Source organism: Pogoniulus pusillus, chromosome 8 (genome assembly GCF_015220805.1).
Source record: "Pogoniulus pusillus isolate bPogPus1 chromosome 8, bPogPus1.pri, whole genome shotgun sequence".
Taxonomy (NCBI): domain Eukaryota; kingdom Metazoa; phylum Chordata; class Aves; order Piciformes; family Lybiidae; genus Pogoniulus; species Pogoniulus pusillus.
In genome coordinates this window covers 21,280,563-21,295,542 of record NC_087271.1, presented here as the reverse complement: position 1 = coordinate 21,295,542, position 14,980 = coordinate 21,280,563, and the positions used below count along the sequence as shown (strand labels likewise).

The 14,980-nt window shown below is 39.9% G+C and overlaps 1 protein-coding gene across 1 annotated transcript in view; it reads left to right on the top strand.

The window, feature by feature from the left end:
- Positions 1 to 7,802: 7,802 nt before the first annotated feature.
- ELAVL4 (ELAV like RNA binding protein 4) overlaps positions 7,803 to 14,980 on the top strand; it is an 85,047-nt gene continuing 77,869 nt past the window's right edge. Inside the window, exon 1 of the mRNA XM_064147544.1 lies at positions 7,803 to 7,952. Within this exon, the coding sequence (XP_064003614.1) occupies positions 7,914 to 7,952 (39 nt within the window). The 5' untranslated portion in view covers positions 7,803 to 7,913. The remainder of the gene's footprint in view (positions 7,953 to 14,980) is intronic.

Here is a 14,980-nt window from a genome sequence, read left to right as displayed (position 1 = left end):
ATGATTGTGTTAACATCATAAGGCACTTCCTGCTCCTGGTAGCAGCAAACAAGTTTGAGATTTCCAAACACTGTTTTCTCCAGCAATGAGGTGATGTTAGTATGCATTCACTAACACATTATAAATACATCTTCTACTTTCATGTACTTGCACACTTTTATAGGCAAATACCCAGCTTCTCCTGAATTCTAATGAAAGTTCAAGTGGCTGACCACAGAGGCTTTGACAGTCTTTACATAGGACAATTACTTGACACCAATCCTCTCCGTTGTAAACAATACCAGGAAAAAACATTAAGTTATGTTGGCCATGACTTGGGAGAGCAAAACACCTTTCACTCTGTAACAACTGCCTGCATTCTGCAGTGTTAACGGGAGTTAAAACCTGGTTTAGTCATTAAAGTAATAAGGTATGAATCAAAGAAACCTCAGGAGATGCTGTTGTTGAGAAGGCAAATATTATTTTCACACAAACAAGCATTTTTCTCATCCTAACTTCATTTTAATGGGTATATATCTTTAATAAACAAAACCATTATTTTGAATTGTATCAAGATATTTCCATCTTTAATACTGCTCAAACAAAATGCTAAAAGCATTTTGTTTTTTATACACACATCTAGCATGTTCATAGCCATCATGTGACACTGCCAAAAAAGTGAAACAGTGATCTATAATTTTAAAATGCCAGTGATTTTCAAGCTGTCACTGATCTTGGAAAATTTCCCTAGTAGCATGTGGAGATCAATAACTGTTTATAGACATTTTAGTCCCAGTTTATAGGGAGTATATAACCATGGACTATGTCAAATTTCTTAACTGTGAAGTGAAAGACTGATTTCCACACTTAAATCTACCCAAAAGAAGGATGTTCTGTGGAACTACAGGCCAGTTAAAATCTGCTTGCTTTCTGGGATAATAATGGTGCAAGTCCATGGGAGCAATTTCTGAAGAATGCAAGCTGACTACAACCAGTAGCCAGCATGGATTTACCCAGGTTTATTATGCTTGACCAAGTGTATTACTATGCTGTGATGAAACAGCTGCAGAGGTTGCCTACCTTGACTTCAGTAAGGCTCTCAGCACACTCTCCCACAGCACCCTTCTATCTAGGTTGGCAAATCATGGTGTAGATGGGCAGCTAGAAAGGTTAAAATTTATTGAGTGACAGGTACAATGATTCATGCCCCACCTGACAGCTGGTAACAAATGGTGGTCCTTCAGAGCCCACCCTTAGACCTATGCCATTTAGTATCTTTATCAGTGGCCTGGAAGAGAACACAGAGCATAACTTTGTCAGGCTTTCCGAAGGCATCAAGCTAGTGGGTGCCATCATCACTCTCAAAATCTGAATTGCCAGAGGGACATACTCCAGCTGGAGAAATTAAAAAAAAAAAAAAAAAAAAAAAAAAAGGGACTGATAGGAATGTCATGAAACTCGACAGGGAAGAGTCTTGCACATGGGACAGATTAACCCTCTGCAGAGGTAGTGTTGGACTGGGTGAGGAGCAGCTTCTCTGGAAAGGATGGAGTTGTCCTGGCGATGCTGTACTTTGAGCATAAGATGAGCCTTCAGTGTACTCCAGCAGCAATAAAGGCTAACAGCATATTGTGCTGTATTGGCAGGTACATAGACAGTAGACTGGGTGATGTAATTATTTCCTTTTATTCTGTGTTCTTTAGGCTATTTTAGTATCTGGAATACTATGTGTGGTTTTGGAGCCCCTGTATAGCAAAGATAAACTTGAGAAAGCTGAACAGGCAAGCATCAAAGTGTTCGGGGGCTGAACCACTTGCCTTTTGAGGAAAGCCTGAGAGATACAGGCTTATTTAGTCTGGAGAACAGACAGCTTCAAAACACCTAAAAACAACCTTCATGTACTTAAGATGCCACCAAAAAGATGGCCCATTACTGAGGTGCAACTGGATATAAGGGGGAAAAAAAATACAAGGATGTTTGTGCACTGGGAAAGTGCACAGAGAAGCTGCTGAATCTCCATCCTTGCAGGTATTAAAAACTTCATTGCACCAAGTCCTAAACAAACTCCTGTGATTTCATTGCTGACCTTGATCTGAGCAGGAGTTTGCACTAGGAAGATGCTTAATGTCCCTTCCAATTGAGCAATTCTATGTTTCCAAGTGCATGTAAGAGCCTTTCAAAGTTAAGAGTTTGCCATCCATCCTATGCTTAGGGTTGTCACTTAGCATGTGTAGTTCTGGAATAATGTCAAAAGACAGAAAATTAATGTCCTACTCATCCTTCTATCTCAGAAGCAGGTTTAAGATCAGTGTGCTGTGCATGCTGATGCAAAATTCCACTAGAGCTTTAATATAGCCTATTACCAGAAAACACATTTTACTCAGTATTTTTCCTCCCTTGCACGTGTACCCATGTGAAAGTGAATACAGAATTCATTGGATCATGGAAGCTTTCTATTCTGAATCCAGATGGCTTTTCTATTTGATACTTTACAGAAAAGGTACTGGAAAATAGTTGTACCTTTGATTATGTCTCTTTACAGCTCATTCATCTTTTTTTTTAGTTGCAGTAGATCAATTCCTTTCTATGGTTATTCCTCATTTTTCTGCTTTGTCTAATATTTCATCAGCTGAATCTTTTCCTTGCATAACTGAAATATGAGCTGTAGTCCACACACACTGCTGTGTCCGTAAGTCCAAGGTACTTTTACATTAATTAATAAACTGTGATGCAAATTAGTAAGTATGCTATATTCCAACACTGTAAGAAATGTGCATTTTGAACTGTTCTCATGAAAACCAAAAGGTAATTACATTACTCCATTTGATGAAGCCAGAGATACTAACTGGCATCCTCTAACAACCTTAGGTTTCATCTCTTTACAGTTATATTCACAATGTAAACTGGTTAGCAAGTAAGACATTGCAGGCAATCCTCAGAATGAACAGTAATACTACAGTGCAGGCATCTGTTAAATGATTGCATGTTCTAAATGTGAGAGTATTTAGCAAATATCAGAAGTGTATGCTGAAAATTAACCTTATACTTTCTTCCTAATTCCTTTAGTAAGAGCACATAAACATTAAATTGTGGAGTCTCTTATGCAAGGTCTTATTTCCAATATTATGAAAGACTGCCTTGAAGTATTTAAACCTTCTTTGTGTTGTATCCTCATGAAGGAAAAGGCCAAGCTGTAAGGAAAACTCACAAACGTACAAAATTGAAATGGCTGGTGCAGTTCTCTGCTGTTTGTCCAATTAAAATAGGCATAAAATGTATTTCTAAGATACGATAAATATTAAAAATTATTAAGTATGAAAGTAGTTAGAAGCTACATTGGTGGCCCTGCCATGAACTAAGGCCAAATACAAATTTCTTTCAATCCTGTGAGAAATCCAAACTTCTCTCAAGGGGCAGTACCATGTTTGTCAATAGAGGAAGCAGTTTAAATCTATACAAGAAGAGTATCTTTAAAGTTCAGAAAGGTAATAAAGAGTGTATCCTTGTTCTTTATACACATTCACTTTCCACTCGTGGCTGCACGAATCAGAAAAAGCAGAGAGCTGGGGTAGCAGCAGAAGACTTGCCAAAATACATTTCAAAAAGAAGGAAAGATATTTAAATTGGTATAAAAATATCAGTAACGTTATACTGACTGTTGAAGGCAGAATGAATACGAAGACATGTGGCTCAGAGGCCTGATCTTTTAAGCTGCTCCTAATTAAATGCAGCTTTGCTCCTAGTGGATGCTAAGAGCTTCCCAGATTACTGCCTGCATTACTTGAAAATTAGATACTTATCTGTATGAATGTTGCAAAGTTGATTGAAAAAAGATAATGTGTTAAGTCTGTGTCAAAAAATAATACTGCTGATTCATTCTAATGTGCTTAGACATTCCTAAACTCCGATGGTTCATCAGTACCTCATAGTATAGGTCATAATCCTTAGCAGATAAATGCTTAATCCCAGATAAATCGTAATAAATCCAAATGAGATTAGACCTTTAGCAAAATATGCAATGAGCGATGTAAAAACATGTTTGAGTGACTATGATACATGAGTGGGAGTTATTGACTAAATGAGGTACAGGACTTCAGAGAAGGTGCAAGAATAGTTAAAAGCAAAGCAGAAGTTATCTGGTAAGCACCACTTACAGGGCTGGTGTTGAGTGTTCTTCACTAGCCTCACTTAACAGTATTCTTCTGATCTGTGAGTCTTCATGGTATAAATCAGTGCTCTGTCAAAGTCACCTACTTTCTGAAACAAATGTTTTATTTATCTCTTCCTCCCCACTCCTACTATTCTGAATCTGAATAAAACCTGCAGGAGCCTTAAGGCTAAATCATTCAGTGGCATCCACTGGCATTTTCATCCCCTCTGTATTTGGCAGCTTATGATATCTGGATGACTTGTTAAGTAGAGTAAAGCACATATTTGCATAGCATTTTAAAAAATCAAAATGCCGTATCAGCTGTAATTAATAGTGATATAATTGACTAAATGCATTATGACTAAATGCTGGACAAAAAGATAAGAAAAACTGTTTGCTGCTAAGATCTGAAATGGCTACAAATTTTACCTGGAAATTTTGGCCACCTTTACTTGTGTCACAAATATAACCTCTTATCCTGTCAACTGTAAATAAAAAGCTGCTGTTCATTTCAGCTACATTTTGAAGGTTTTTTTAATTCAGTAATAATAAAACCTCAAAGAAATCATATTCTAAAAATCTATACTGCTTTACATTCAGCTTTTTTTTTTTTTTCATCACTATTGAATAAATTGTATCATGAGTTAAATTAAAAATCTGAATGAAGCTACCCATAGAAGTCTGAGTTCCCCATTAGTATGGCAGAGCATACTCAGAGTTCTGTTCCTGGGACACTGGCTTCATGGGAGCTTTGACTGTGGGAAGAATTAAAGTTTGTATCTGATGTCCTCAAAGCCTTTGATGTGTTTATAGCTTTTATAGGTCAATTGCAAAGATAAGCTTTGTAATGGCATTCTGCAGTTACCTTGAAAAAGCACTTACAGTGTCTTTCCATTGCTTAAAATACACAAATATGTACTTCTGACAACACTTGCTATTTATTCTAAAAACAGCAGTATGCATTAACAACATATTGATTCAGAATGCTATACTCTGAAGAGGCAGTCTCTTCATGGTGCTCTAATAGCACAGTGAAGCTACCAGATTTGGTCACCATCTGACTGAAGCTGGTTCTGCTATTTCATCATAATGTAACACAAGCAAAATTCTGCATTAGGTGTACCAATTTTAACAGAATGCCAGGTAAGCCGCTTCACATCAGCAAATCACACCCTCTCCATTCAGTCAAGGTTTCTAAACACATGTAGATCCTTTGTTGGTTGCTCAGATTAGACAAAGAAATGGGGCGGTTTGTGGGAGGAGTAACATGAATTAGATGCTCAGGTAAAGAGAGATGCACAGAGACAAAGCAACACAGGTGGTTTCCTAATTCGCATGTAGAATAAGCGTCCTTTGACTTGAGACTTCACAACATTTTCATTGCCTACAACACACGACTCATTTTTCCTCAGGAGAAACGTAAGTTCATCTTTTAGAAGGCATCTTTGTTGGTGGTTTTGTCATGTAACTACGATATTAGGTAACATGAACTAAATATTTTACATATCTAAACCATGCATTAGCAGCATAGAGTTGAAAGAATGCTTTTTGGCTCACAGTTCTTCATATTTGAGCAGATCTACCCAGATTTTTCTTTTCAGAGTAACAATAACAGGTTTTACACTTCTCAGGAGTACAGAAGCCTTTCCTGTGACTAGTTTCTGTTATATCTTTAAGCATCAGCTAGGAGTATCATCTGAATCTAAACTTGTATCATCAAGCAAATGCCACATAATGATCATTAGTTGCACAACAAACGCAGACCTTTTGCCCCACCTGTGAAAAAAATATTTGCACTGTAACTAAATGCAGCAGGAACTGTAAAACGGTAGATACAAGTCCACAGAATATTAAGTAGAATTTTAAAACTTTTTCCCAGTCACCTAAGAAATGTGGGCAAATAACTGAAATGCTGAATAGTGCAGATTCAGTGTTCTGCAAACAAAACAGCTGTGTAAAAGATGTCATTTTCTTTAGGTATACAGAGCTTCAAAGTGAACCACTTTTAGAAAAGCTGTTGTTTAATGGGGTTATACTTTATCATGTAATGGATTGATGCCCTTTTCTTGACTGTTTGGAGCTAGAGTTCTCAGTTTTTAAGAATATCAATACCTTTTCAAAAGAAAGTTATAGAGGCTTTAAGTCGGGGAGGATTTCAATAATTCTGTCAAAATACACAGAAAGAAAAGATACAATGCACCTGCAGGTAATACAACATTACTCTGCTTCACAGAGAAGTATTTTGGTATTAAGTACAGGGTTTAGGGGTAGATGCATTCTCAATGCAAGGTAGAGTGCATCAAGCCAATCTTCTTATAAAAAAAAATCTTAATGAAGCTTTGTCTGGATTTTTAACAATAGTTTTCTATTTCCGCTTTGCAGAGTAATTTTTTAGCGGATTCTGCAGGTCCTTTCTATGATAGTGTCTCTCTAAAACATGATGATTTTGACCAAACTAATAGACAGATTAAGCCAAACAAACAAATTGCTGCTATGCTGATTTCTGAAGCAGATGGCTCTCATCCAGTATTTGCTAGCAAATGTAATGCATTGTCAATCTAACACAGAATCGTGTTTCCGTCACTCTGTATGTATAGCATATAGGGAGAAATCTGGCTCAGGGTACTCCACCCACTGCTAAATTTATAATACACAAAGAACGGAAAATCAAAGTGCAAATTCTGCCATCCTTACTGGAAACTGAGATTAGACCACTGTTTTGAAGTTTCAGGTACAGATATTCAAAAGACTCAAGAGATGCTACAGCTATAGTCTTTCCTCACTTTGTGGTAGAAATACCCTTGAAATTAATGCAAGTTGTATACATTGCTAGCAGGATGGCAGTGTACCACACAAAACATCCTGTTTTCTAGACAGAATGTATTTCATTTAAATTGCTTTTATTACCTTTAACCAAGCAATTTTGGGGAAGAAGAAAGAAAAAGTCACTACGAATGTAAATAGTTTTACATCCAGCCTCCTGACCAGGCCAGGCAGTTGTCCGTGGGTCTAATTCAGCTTTCTGAGACAGTCCAACTTTGCTGGTGGTGTCTCTTAAGCTAAATTTAGCCTAATGTTAAGAATGACCTACACAGCAAGGAAATAAACTGTTTGAAAAAATATAGGACAAAGCTTATGTCTAAGGGAAAGCTTCCCACAATGTTCTATTTGTGGCACACGATCATACATTTGTGTCACATCATCTTATCCTTTCCTTAAGCACTGATTGAAAAAGAGGCTTTTTAACCTACTCAACACCACACTTCGCACATCTTAATCGGCACGGGTCACGGACCTGGTCAAACACAAGGGAAGCATCTCCACGCAGGAGATCAGAATAAATCCCATCCTGTCTGCTGCACTTCTTTTATTTTCATTGCCGCGTCGTGAGACACCTGGATGCATCGCAGCCCTGAGAGGGAGCAGAGCTGTGCAGACTCGCTGGGTACGTTACCCCGGGCTCCGGTGCTTACCTTCACGCACCCACCCCGGGAGTCACCTATCCGTGACCCACACGAGCACCTTTTCAATAATCCCAGCTCTCTCATAAACTCCTTTAAGAGCTACCCCAGCTGCCACCTATTTCTCAGCGCGCCGATCTGAGATAAAAGCCTCTTCACGGCTCACTCACGCCCCTCCACCCGGGCGCTGCCGACGCTAAGATGGCGGCGCCGCCTCACGCCGCTCCGTAGTGTTGCGCCGTGCCCTGCTCGGCTGCGCGGGAACCCCCGTGGGCACCGCCGCCACGTGCTGCCGTCGCGTGCTGGCTGGCCGCGAGTGTGCCATGCTTTCGCGGGGGCAGAAGATGCGCGTCCAAGGCGCGGTAAGGAAATTACAACCCCACCCCCGCACCCCCCTTGAGCAGCGAAGTGCTAGCGGGTGGGAAGGGGGTGTAAGGGAGTGACGCACCCGCAGCGGCGGGAACGAGGGGAAAAACGTGGGTTTTCGGCCTCTTGCCGGGGAAGGGGTGCCGGTGCTTTTCTACCCCTTCTGTATGCGCCCGGGGCACGGGCGCGGGCTGTGGGGTTCCAGTTCGTCTCCCCAGCTTTTCCTTCCGTTCCCCAATTCAGCTGACGGAGGGGTAAATCCTCCTTCGGGGCGTCGAGTGGAGCCGTCCCTCGGAGCCGGGCGCGGCGGCGAGGCGCGCCTGTTGTGAGCGAGACCGCGCTCCCGGCCGGCCGGGTCGCGGACAGGGGTACTGATTCCCGGCTGGGCTTGGCGCGGAGCGGGGGGCGGCGGCGGCTATCTGCCCCTTACCGCCCCAGGTGCATTTTTTCCGCATATAAGAAGGCGGCACTGAAAAGGAAAAAAGGCAAGCGGTGATTCTGCATGGTGTTTGCTAAACTAGAGGGTTTAAAAGAAAAAAGTGCTCGCGGGACTTGTTCCACGCTCTCGGTCCCTGGGGTCGTTTGCTCGGCAGCCTCCCCTGCGCTTCCTGGGCCGGGGGGGGTGGGCGAGTGCGGGCGCAGGACGTGATGCTTTCGGTGCAGCCGTGGACCTGCCGTGGCCGAGCATATGTAAGGGCTTGATTGCATGGAGTGTGAAAGAACCTGAAACAGGAGGTTAAATTCGCCAGTGCCGTGGCTCTGTGCAGGTGGTTTCTATTTATCTCAGTGCACATGTGCATGCTGGCAAATTTAAAGAGTTTCAGGCGCTATCTAGTTTATCCTGATTACCACAATTAAGGTGTTCTTAATTAAAAATTTTGCCCATGACAGTATAGTTTTAATTGCACGGTACTTCCTATGGAAGTTAGCACTGGCTTTGTGCTAATAGCCTTTTATTTTTTGCAGTGGGCTGATACTATTAAGTATTCTAAGGTAATGGAATAACTGATACAGTTAAAAATTCTGTTTGCTTGCTATTCCAGGATATAATAAAATAACACCCCACCTTACTGAACTGTTATCAATGAATGCACATTAGGAGAATATATTTCCCTAAATACATGGAGTAATTTTAGAGTAATTTTTAAGTGCAGTGGTGTGTAGACTCATAAGGCTGTGGAGACTCGGAAGGAAGGCTGCCCACAGTGGTAAATCATCTTTTAAATCTTACCAAAGCAAGGGTAGCATAATTCATGTAGCATTACTTGTTCAGTTTGTTTATCAGCTCTTAAGGAGGTCTCACACTGAGTTGGTTGGAAGGTCACTGTACACAATGGCACCCTCAGCACCATTTAAGGCTTCTGTTGTCTCCTTTTATTAGTGGAAGGCCACATAATACTATTTAACAAGTACATGGGAGGTTTAGTTTTGTGCCAGTGCTTGGCCTTTCTCTGTAAAAAGGGCCAGAGAGAGCAGTTGGGGTTTTTTTTATGATAAAATTTAAGCTCTTCCTATTTGTTTTATCTGGTACAATACTGTAAACCTTAAACAAGAACCTTGTTATAATGATTCAGAATCACAACCTGCGACATACTCAAGCAAAAATGGGTGGTTCAATTTTCCTATGGATGTTGAGTGACATACGAAATAGTAATGAAGGCTAAATGATGAAAAAGTAAATTAGTTTTTTTAAGTTAGGTAATTGAAGATTTATCACTATGTTTATTTCATTGTTAATTTTCTGAGATGTTTTAGGAAAAAGTAAGCAGAAAGAAATCATACCAAAATAATTTAAATGGCGTTTAAGAAAAATCAGTTGCCCTGTAAGGCTTACTGCTATGCAAAGCTTTTGTACAGAAATAAGCATTTTACTTTACTCCACCTATTGAAAAGAAAAATGCAGACTAAAGAAAAGTGTTGGTCTAGCTTTGTAGGTGGAGAAGCCTGGAAAGGGTGATTTTTGAACCATTCTAGCTCAGTGTTGCTAGTGAGATACATGGCACAGGCATGCATGTTTTTATCTAAATTTCACCTAAATGTTCAAGGGGTTTTGAAACCCAGTTAACTACTTCAGCCACATGCAGTGAGGGCTTAGTATGTATTTTTGTCTTGGTGCAAAGAAACACATATCTCCAATTTATTAGTTAAAAACTAATGGCTACAAAGAAAAACTGTGTGCTTTGACAAAACTGCTTTGCAGATTCAGGACACCCTCATTTTTTGGAATGAAAAAAGTTGACACCCTACAGCCACAATAGCCTGAAAGCTGCAAGCAGGCCAGCAATCCAGTGTTTGCCTTTCAGCCTCCAAATTTAAAACTGAGCATGGGAGAAACATTGCTAGGGGCAGTGAATTCTTCTTGGGTAGTTTAGGGTTGGGCTAACGTGTTGTGATATACCTGTAAGGACTACTGTTTTTGTTAAAGCGCATCAATTTCTGTTAAGGGTAAGAGCATATTTTAGAGTAGAACATTGGTTCCACATAGCTCTAGAAATAACTTTCTATATATAATGGCTCTTATTAAGCTTTTTCTGGAGGGGAAGGGTTGATGTGCCATCTCAAAAGGATGTTGGGTTTCATGCCAACATTGTTTTGGGGAGCCACAGAAGTTGTTAATAGCAAATAATTTTGCCATTTCCATTCTGAGACTGTGGGTGGAAATTCCTTTGGTTAACCCGTTTTTATTTTGCCTGGGTACACCTGGGGTTTTTAATATCTGGGAGTCAGCAACTTTTTCTTAATTTGCTGGAAAAAAAGTGTAGCAAATAAGTTCTTAACTCAAGGTTGCGTTGGCGTTTTTCTTTGCTTGTTTCTATCATCATTAACTAAGTGTTACTGTACAAGTCAGCCTGGTAACAGTTTTGAGGAATGGCAAAAGTAATGAGACTGGATGTGTTTTCACAGAAAGGTAGTATATAAGAGGGAAGAAGTAAAACCTTAATATTGCCAGTTAGATTCTTCTTATCTGTAACTGCTTTTTGGCCTTAAGGGGAGTTCATACCTAACAGAAAAATCTCTGTGGAATCATGTCATATTTTCATACTGATCTATCTGCTTGGATAAAAGAAGTGTGTCAAGTACACCATTATTGGTGCAGCCGTGTGTTTGTAGTAACTCTGGATTTGTTCAGAATGAGTAGAGGGAGTGTATACTAATTACTATTCTGGCTCTGTAAGAATAATACTGTCCTAGGCAGAAAAGAGAGCATCTCAAAATTAATGGTAAGATATGTCTATCATACAGAATTAAATGTCAGTGGTATTTTCTTCACGTTTGTTCAGTTTTTGAAGAATTTGGGCAGAAGAATCCTGTTCAAACAACAAAGGGGTGCATGCAAGATCTAGAATTAAAGAGCAAGCTGAAAAATCATGACTGAACTCAGTAACAGTGACAGAATAATTGTGGTCACTTCCAATTAGCCTGTTTACCTCACAGTACCAATTTCTAAGAAAGTGTATACGCTGGTATTGTATTAATTAGCACTCCTTGATTTCCCTTACATATCTTAATTAAAAGTTTGGCTGTAGTTGTTAATTATGATGTACTTGTTCAGCCTTTTGTTTAGCCTTTGTTCTGTTTGTGAATGCTACCTTCTAACCACACTGCTCTTACTCAAACGTCTTGCATGATAGTTTTCCTTGGGGGTTACAGAAATGATAATCAGCCTTATGCTTGTACTGTTTTCAGGTGCTAGTAAGAGAGGCTCTTTGGAAACGGTAGCTCAACAAATGTTTTATGCTGTACTGTGACCTAGTCCAGTTTGTCAAAGGTTGAGTTTTAAAGCATTGAAGTGCTTACTGCCAGCCTGAACTGCTGGTGAGATTTTCACATTTGCACTTTGGTTCAGCTTCAGAGTTTTGGTTTCATTGGGTTCTCTGGTGTGGAAAGAGGACTTAAATGTGCTGCACTACTTGCAGCATTTTTTTTTAGCTTCTTGGGTTTTTTTTTCTCCAAACTACTAGCAGGAAGCATAGCATAGAAACACGTTGAAAGAAATAATATGTCAAATATAACAGTATATTACTGAATTTAAAAAGCAGTTGACTTGTGAACCAGACTTGGTGAACCATGTTATTCACAATGCCTTTTCATTACTTATTCAGATAATTGATGCCGTGTTTGAAGTCCCTGAAGTGCACAGAAGCATCTGTAATTTCACTGACATAGTAAACTGTTTTCTGAAAAGTAACTTTTGTGTGCTCATAATGGAGAAACTATTCAGTCTTTGTTTCCATAATGATTTGAAGTCAACACATGGGAGATTTGGGTTTGGATTTCCATAAATTAAGGGTTTTTTCCCGCCTTTCAACAGTTGGGTTTTAGTAGTGAAAAACAATTGTAGTTTCTATGTGGATTTTATGTGACTTGAGTGAAAATGAGTGTTGTGATATTTCATCTCAGATTTTAAGTAATAATAAATGGTGGTGGTCGTGAAACTGCTGACACTTCTGTTTAAGAACACATTGAACAGATGCCTCCTATTGCCATCCACTTGGTGTTTCATACAGCCCAGTTCATGTTCTCGTTTTCATGTTCCTAAGTGCTCCTATAGCCTCTTCCTTCTAAATGCAGTCAGCTGCTCCTTGATTTGGTTTACACACTCTTAGTGTCTCCCTCGGGTTTCCTCTGTTCACCTGTCTTTCACAACAGTCTCTACAAGCTCTGTTAATCAGCTCATCCATTTGCATTAGAAGATTTGGGTTTTTTCAGTACAAGAAAATTTCTTTGCACCCCTCACTGCTTGCTGTCATCCTTTAGTTTGGAGCAAATTTATCTCTGCTTCCTATTTTATTATCAAAGAAACCTGCTGTGCTTACGGATAAAACTACACTCTTCAGAGGATTTTTTGCTTGTGTGTCCATCTATGTTATCTGGCCCCTTGCCTGCCTTTATGAAAAAAGCTTACTTTTTCTTCTTGATTGATTTCTTCCACTTGGCTCCTTTCATTTTCTTCACTGAATAGTAGTTTTGTCACTTCTGGGATTTCATGTACTATTTCCAACACAGTTGACTTCATTTGAACCATTGTTTTTCATACTTCCATCAATGTATAGTTAAGGAGACTTTGCATCTTGCTGCTGCTCCATTTTGTCTTCCCTTGTTTTTTAGGTCTTTTCCCCATTAGGTACACTGGCTTTCTGTAAAATTTGTGCTTTATGCTTTCTTCTGAGTAATGTATAAATGGTAGGCTTCCTGACCTTCCTGGCTTACTGTTTTGGGGTTTTTTTTTTTGTTGTTGCTTTATTTTGTCTTACAGATGTGTAATTACAAATTCTTTAAGTGTTTTTGTACCCCAACACATAAACTTAGACGTTTGTAGTTGCAGTAACCTGTATGAAGCTCTGTTTGCCTATGCAGAACTGCAAGTTCTCTAAGGTGTTTTACAATGGTTATTCTTTAACAGAAATACTTCTATTGGATGAGCTTTCTAGGTCAAAAGAGAATGCCTGGTAGCCTTGAGGGGAAGAAAACTTGACCATTTTCTGTTTGCATTGCCCACTAAAATTTCAAAACCTGATCTTCCTGAAAGGATTCTCTTACCAACTGCAGGATCCTAAAGCCTACCCTCTGCTGTAGATTATAGAAGATTTACCTGACCTCCTCATGTGTGCCAATTTAAGAAAGTAATAATTCCCCAGCTCATCTGCTTCAGCTTGTTAAGGGATACGATGAGTTGAGTGGTAGCTGGCTGCACACAATTTCCTGTGGGCTTGCAGAAGGGTGGCTGCTGTGCTGCTTAGGGGGATGTGTAAACCAGGGTTAGCTTGCACCACCTCAAATTGGACTATAAAGTTGTATTAAGCACCTCTGCCTTTGCTCAAGAGGTTATTACTGTTTTTAGATCTGAGATTAGCAAGCTTCATTTACAGAAGTTTTTATATAAAGCTGATGCGATAGGAAGCTGATCTGATACTCAGATTCTGTTTCCAGATCTGTCACTTGCCAACAGTTTTTAATGGTTCCTTCTCATTCAAGTAGCTGTATTTTTTAATAGCTTTTGTTTGGTTTTGTTTTGGGCTTTCTAAGGAAAGCCCTTGTCCTAGCCAGTCTGTCTGCTGGTCATGTATTCCCTGCTTAAGAGTTTTCTAACCCAATGGCAAGTCCTGAATGGATAACAAGTTTTGAAGATGGTAAACTGCTACAAGCTTTGCAAAACCAGACATGAAAGAAAAGCTTTATTTTGGGTTTATCCCTTAAAAGGAAATTGCACAGCAGTAAAACCCAATGTTGAAACCTTAGAAGCATTGTTTCTGTAGGATCAGGGCCCTGCTAGCAGCTTTGATATGTGGGAAATAATTTCTCCCATGCTATGATTGAGAAGAAGTAAAGCACTTTGGATGTGCTTATTGATGTCCTAGGTAGCATCTCATAATCCAGGTGATTTAGGCTTTGGTTGAATAGGGATACCTGTTGTCTGCTGCTGTTAGCAATAGTAGCCTTCCTCTTAGTGTACTCATTGAATTAAACTGCTTTAAGGAAAACATCAGCTTTGTCTTGGAAGAATCATTCAAATGCCTCTCCTTTTGAGTTTCCTCTTGCTCAGTGCTCCACACTATGGTTTATCTGAGGCTCACTGCAGCTTTTCTCAGGCTTTCGTGTAAGAACATGGCAGCACCAGACCTTCTCTATGCATCTGTACTTGGACATGGTGGTAACATGACGTACTTAAATGCAACAGATGAAAGTGGCCAAGTGGAAAAATATTTAAAGATTCAGGTTCATTCAAATATTAAAAGAAAATGGTAGAGAAGGAGAAGATAGCATTTTCTGAAGTTAGCACATTGAGTAGGACTGGCTTACAGAATCAGTCAGGGTTGGAAGGGACCACAAGGATCATCTAGTTTGAACCCCTCTGCCATGGGCAAGGACATCCTACCCTAGGTAGGCTTGCCAAAGCCTCGTCCAGCCTGGCCTTAAACAGCTCCAGGGATGGGGCCTCAACCACCTCCCTGTGCAATCCATTCCAGGCTCTCACCACTGTCATGGTGAAGAACTTCCTCCTTGCATCCAGCCTGAACCTACC